The sequence below is a fragment of the Mandrillus leucophaeus genome, unplaced genomic scaffold (genome assembly GCF_000951045.1).
Source record: "Mandrillus leucophaeus isolate KB7577 unplaced genomic scaffold, Mleu.le_1.0 Scaffold107, whole genome shotgun sequence".
NCBI lineage: Eukaryota > Metazoa > Chordata > Mammalia > Primates > Cercopithecidae > Mandrillus > Mandrillus leucophaeus.
Window position 1 is genome coordinate 103,462 of NW_012098876.1, and position 6,507 is coordinate 109,968.

Here is a 6,507-nt window from a genome sequence, read left to right on the forward strand (position 1 = left end):
GGGTTCACGCCATTCTCCTGCCTCAGCCTCCCGAGTAGCTGGGACTACAGGCACCGCCACCTCGCCCAGCTAATTTTTGTATTTTTTTAGTAGAGACGGGGTTTCACCGGGTTAGCCAGGATGGTCTCTATCTCCTGACCTCGTGATCCCAAAGTGCTGGGATTACAGGCTTGAGCCACCGCGCCCGGCCACAACACTATGCTTACGCCAGCAGATGGCATGGCTCCTGAGCCCTGGAGCAGCTAGCAGACCACTGTTTCAACATACATGACTTTATCACTGGCTTCAACTCTTTAATGTTGCCACACTTACTTACCAAGAATGAGAATGTTAACAAATGACTTTATACATTTTTATTTTTTTTGAGACAGGGTCTCGCTCTATTGCCTAAGGTGGAGTACAGAGGCTCTATCTGGTCTCACTCCAACCTCCACCTCCCAGGCTCAAACAATCTTCCCACCTCGGCCTCTTGAATAGCTGGGACTACAGGCACTCGGTGCCACACCTAATAATTTTTTGTAGAGATGTAGGTGTCTCACTGTGTTGTCTATTCTGGTCTTGAACTCCTGAGCTCAAGAGATCCACCCACCTCGGCCTCTCAAAGTGCTTGGATTACAGGCATGAGCCATTGCGCCCGGCCAACAAATGACTTTTTGAAACTAAATTTTTTTTCACCAGTGGTTAAGGAAGACTACATATACATTTCACTGAAATCAAAAGAAAAGAATGACCATCATCATTCTCTTTTTAACCTTCACGCCTGTAATCCCAGCACTTTGTAATCCCAGCACTTTGGGAGGCTGAGGTGGGTGGATCGCCTAAGGTCAGAAGTTCAAAACCAGCCTGGGCAACATGTTGAAACCCTGTCTCTACTAAAAATACAAAATTAGTTGGGCATGGTGGCATGTGTATGTAGTCCCAGCTACTCGGGAGGCTGAGGCAGGAGACTCGCTTGAATCCTGGAGGTGGAGGTTGCAGTGAGCTGAGATTGTGCCATTGCACTCCAGCCTGGGCACAAGAGAGAAACTCCGTCTCAAAAAAAAAAATTAAAGAAAAAAAAAAAAGAGAATGATGTCTTATGTATGTTTCCAAGGTTTTTTTTTTTTCTTTAACATTCCATGTAGTAAGTGGGGGGAAGATAGGGTTCAAAAAGATACCCAAGTAGCACTCACCCCCTTATTGGCAGCAATGCAGCATTCAGCCAGCCGTAGCCAGAGGCGAGGATTTGCATGATAAACCTGAACAGCTTCAATCAGACATTCGAAGGCAGCAAGAGGCCTTCCAATGTGAAGAAGCTGAATTCCACAGTTATACAGCAACTCATATCTCTTATTGGTTAGTAACGTACACATGGGTCTTCCTGAAAATTTTTTGCCTAGTGATAAAAATTAGATAAGAATACATCATTAGATTTAAAGTAATAGTAACCTTGAAAACATTTACTCCATTAAGTACTTAGACACTACCATGTTTAACACCAATAATCCTGATCTGAGTTATAATGGCTCTCAACAATGGTGGTCTCCGTCCTCAACCCCACAAATATTCTCCAGAGTCATCTCAGTTGTCTATACTGGCAGAGCCAGAGATGTCTCTTCTCATTTGCCAGCTCCTCAGGCAACAAAGCTCCAGGAAGGCAAAGATAAGAGATGGGACCCACTCTCACTCCTTTGAATCTTATCCTACTTTTCTACATTTTTACTTTATTCTATTTTTTACTTTTATTTTTGTAGAGATGGGGGGTCTCACTATGTTGCCCAGGCTGGTCTTGAACTCCTGGACTGAAGTGATCCACCTTGGCCTCCCCTAAATGTTGGGATTACAGGCATGAGCCATCTTGCCTAGCCAATATTTTTAGAGTCTGTATGAAGTTTCCACTTTTTAAAATTTTTGGCTGGGGTCAGTGGCTCACGCCTGTAATCCCAGCACTTTGGGAGGACAAGCCGGGTGGATTACAAGGTCAGGAGTTCAAAACCAGCCTGGCCAACACAGTGAAACCCCGTCTCTACTAAAAATACAAAAATTAGCCAGGCATGGTGGCGCGTGCCTGTAGTCCCAGCTACTTGGGAGGCTGAGGCAGGAAAACTGCTTGAACCTGGGAGGTGGAGGCTGCAGTGAGCCAAGATTACGCCACTGCACTCCAGCTTGGGAAACAGAGTGAGACTTCATCTCAAAAAAATAAAATAAAATAAAATAAAATAAAAATTTCATCTTGGTTAACCATTTTATTGCCATGTGTTATCATCTATTCAATGTTTCAGTCAACCTTGATTTATAATATATTTGGCATCAATTAAATAGGTTATTATTATTATTATTTTTGAGACAGAGTCTCGCTCTGTCGCCCAGGCTAGAGTGCAATGGTGCCATCTCGGCTGACTGCAAGCTCCGCCTCCCAGGTTCACGCCATTCTCCTGCCTCAGCCTCCCGAGTATCTGGGACTACAGGTGCCTGCCACCATGCCTGGCTAAATTTTTTGTATTTTTTAGTAGAGACGGGGTTTCACAGTGTTAGCCAGGATGGTTTCGAACTCCTGACCTCGTGATCCGCCCGCCTTGGCCTCCCAAAGTGCTAGGATTACAGGCGTGAGCCACCATACCCGACCTAAATAGGTTATTATTTTTAAAAGCTAAATAATTGTTTGATTTTAGGCATTTCAGATCAAGGATCCATATGATAATGCACATTAAAGGATCAATGTGAGGAAATTGCTTAAAGACTGTCAGATGCTGCCAGTAGTATCACATGTAAAACTCTGCAAAGATTCTATAATAAGCCAGGCACAGTGGCTCATGCTTGTAATTCCAGCACTTTGGAAGACTGTGGCGGGAGGATCACTTAAGCCCAGGAGTTCCAAACCAGCCTGGGCAACACAGCGAAACCTTATCTTTACAAAAAACACAAAAATTAGCCAGGTACAGTGGCATGTGTCTATAGTCCCAGCTACTCAGGAGGCTGAAGTGGAAGGGTCACTTGAGCCCAGGAGGCACAAGTTGAAATGAGCTGAAATCGCACCATTGCACTCCAGCTGGGTGACAGAGCTAGACTCTGTCTCAAAAAAAAAAAAAAAAAAAAAAACTATAATAAACCTAGTTTGGCACAGTCATGTTGTGACTAATCAAACATTCTGTTACATAACACTACCATAGGGAATTTTTTCAAATCGATGAAAAATGGAATGCAACTTAAATTTCTGGAAAATTCAAAATTACTCTTAACATCTTGTTATTGCTATTCAAAGTAGCATTATCTATTAAAAATCCCCAGAGCCAAACTTGTTGGGTAAGATCAGAGTTAACTATATGTAAGCCTATATGGTGGGTATTTTAACCACATTCATGCTTTTTAAATCATGCTTTTCTGATGTAGTAAATACAAACTGTACCCCAGTACTGGGCTTACCTGGATCAGTGCTACCTGCACTGAGCTGTGCACAGACATTATCATTCTCCTGCAGAGCCTTTTTAAAGTAGAATATTCCCAAATTGTGCTTGCTCATGGCAAAATGGATGCAACCAAGGTTATTCCAGAACATGCATCTCAAGCATTCACCTGAAAAAAATGCAAATAAATTTGTCCACAGAAAAATTTTAATGTTAGTGTCCCTCAGACAAGAATTGGGCTCGTCTTGCATGAGTTAACACTGTTACCATTCCACTTACTTCCTAAAGAACAGTTCACAAGGTATTTGAAATTTAGGAAATATCTGAAAAATTTTTAAATTCCTTTTAAAATCTATTTTGTTAAAGTTTTAAAAATTTTTTTTTTTTTTTTTTTTTTTTTTGAGGTGGAGTCTCGCTCTGTCGCCGAGGCTGGAGTGCAGTGGCCGGATCTCAGCTCACTGCAAGCTCCGCCTCCCGGGTTTATGCCATTCTCCTGCCTCAGCCTCCCGAGTAGCTGGGACTACAGGCGCCCGCCACCTCGCCCGGCTAGTTTTTTGTATTTCTTAGTAGAGACGGGGTTTCACAGTGTTAGCCAGGATGGTCTCGATCGCCTGACCTCGTGATCCGCCCGTCTCAGCCTCCCAAAGTGCTGGGATTACAGGCTTGAGCCACCGCGCCCGGCCAAAAATTATTTTTAAAAACCAGTCTTATTTTGTTAGTCTAATTTTGTACTGATTTTTTTTTTCCTTTTTAAAAACAATTTTTAAAATAGACGGGGTCTCACTATATTGCCTACCCTGGTTTCAAACTCCTGGGCTCAAGCAACACCTTCCACCTTGGCTTCCCAAAGTTCTGGGATTACAGGCATGAGCCACCATGCCCAGCTAATTTTTAGTAACTGTAGACAAATGATACAAAAATGCAAAAGACAAAATATGTTCATCAGTAATATAATGTATACGCATTGCATCCACCAATGAAATATTATGTAGAAATTAGAAACAAGGAAGCAAGTATATATGGAAACAACCAAAGTATATTAAGTGAATAGCAAGAATATATAGAAAAGAACAGAGTGAGGCTGGGTACGGTGGCTCACGCCTGTAATCCCAGCATTTTGGGAGGCTGAGGAAGGTGGATCACTTCAGGTCAGGAGTTCAAGATCAGCCCAGCCAACAAGGTGAAACGCCACCTCCACTAAAAACACAAAAATTAGCCGGGCATAGTGGAGGGCGCCTATAATCCCAGTTGCTCAGGAGGCTGAGGCAGGAGAATTGCTTGGGCCTGGGGGGCAGAGGCTGCAGTGAGCCGAGATCGCACCACTGCACTCCAACCTGGGTGACAGAGTAAGACTGTCTCAAAAAAAAAAAAAAAGAACAGAACAGAGTATGCTTGTTAAACCGTAAGTCTCCACTGATTTTAATTTACACTTCTTTAAATACCATTGCAGCTAAGCATCTTCTCATGTTTGGGAATTTGTATTTTTCAGCCTGTGTTGCCTCTTCTTGTCTTTCACCCTTATTATTTTTTTTCTTTCTCTGAGACAGGGTCTCCTTCTGTCGCCCAGGCTAGAGTGCGGTGGCATAATTAGGGCTCACTGCAGCCTCGACCTCCTGGGCTCAAGCAATCCTCATGCCTTGGCCTCCTAAGTACCTGGGACTACAGGCGTGGGCCACCATGCCCAGCTAATTTTTTAATTTTTTTGCAGAGATAGGGTCTCACTTTGTTGCCCAGGCTGGTCACAAACTCCCGGAATCAAGTGATCCTCCCAAAGTGCTGAAATTACAAGAGTGAGCACCATTCCTGGCCGATCTATTTCTTTATTTGGTTACAGATGTTTTTTCTGTTGGTTATTAGTTGTTTTGTATGTTATAGAAACCTTCTGTCACATCTGTTTCAAATATTCCTGCCCACCTCTGTTTGTCATCTATTTTGTGACTTGGTTCAGTATGCGTATGTGTGTTTACATTTTTAATCATAAAATGTTTAACATTTCAATGTGGTCAAATTTAGCAATGTTTTCTAAACTCTATGGTACTTAGACTTAGATTCTGGAAAATGTTTACTCAAGCCTTCCCCATCACAAAATTAAAATATTCATCCAAGTTTTGTCTTACTGCTTTTATTTATTTTTAAATGTTAATCCTTCATCTCTCTGAATTTTATTTTGGTGTAATGAAAGTAATCTAAGCGTTAATTTTTTTTCCTTTTCCTGAGACGGTATCTCACTCTGTTGTGCAGTAGCGCAATTTCAGCTCACTGCAACTTCCACCTCCTGGGTTCATGCCATTCTCCTGCCTCAGCCTCTCCAGTAGCTGGGACTACAGGCACCCGCCACCCCACCTGGCTAATATTTTGTATTTTTAGTAGAGACGAGGTTTCACCATGTTAGCCAAGATGGTCTCCATCTCCTGGCCTCGTGATCTGCCCGCCTCAGCCTCCCAAAGTGCTGCAATTACAGGTATGAGCCGCCGCGCCCGGCCTTTAATATTTTTTTTCTAAACAGCTACCCAAACATTCTAAAACAACAGCCCTTAATGGTATAAAATGCCTGACTAGAATGACAAAATTAATAATCAGGATATTTAAGGTTTAGCACTAAAAACTAAAGGTAATCTTCTGACATGTTTTTAAATTAAGCAACGACAATATTTAAAAAAGAAACACAAGGCTGAGCTTGGTGGCTCATGCCTGCAATCCCAGCATTTTGGAATCCTAAGTAGCTGGGATTTCAGGTGCACACCATCATGCCCAGCTAATTTTTATATTTTGTGTAGAGATGGGGTTTCTCCATGTTGGCCAGGCTGGTCTTGAACTCCTGACCTCAAGTGATATGTTGGCCTCGGTCTCCCAACGTGCTGGGATTATAGGTGTGAGCCACCCTGCCTGGCCATCTTTATTTATTAATTTATTTTCAGAGACAAGGCCTTATTCTGTTGCCCAGGCTGGAGTGCAGTGGCATGATCATGATTCACTGTAGCCTCGAACTCCTGGTCCTCCTGCCTTGGTCTCCCAAAGCATTAGAATTACAGGCATGAGCCACCGCTTCCAGCTCCTGCCTCCATTTTAAAGATTGATAATGTCAATACTGATATCTACATGAAGAAAATCCTAAGCAAAAATT

The 6,507-nt window shown here is 42.7% G+C and overlaps 1 protein-coding gene across 4 annotated transcripts in view; it reads right to left on the reverse strand.

Annotated features, from left to right (window-relative positions):
- The window catches only part of CNOT10 (CCR4-NOT transcription complex, subunit 10), a 131,701-nt gene that overhangs the window by 83,293 nt on the left and 41,901 nt on the right, over nucleotides 1-6,507 (reverse strand). For all 4 annotated transcript variants that reach the window (XM_011985311.1, XM_011985320.1, XM_011985302.1 and 1 more), the window contains exons 9-10: nucleotides 3,403-3,552; nucleotides 1,173-1,375 (exon numbers count right to left, since the gene is read on the reverse strand). In XM_011985311.1, coding sequence (XP_011840701.1) covers nucleotides 1,173-1,375; nucleotides 3,403-3,552 — 353 coding nt within the window. The remainder of the gene's footprint in view (nucleotides 1-1,172; nucleotides 1,376-3,402; nucleotides 3,553-6,507) is intronic.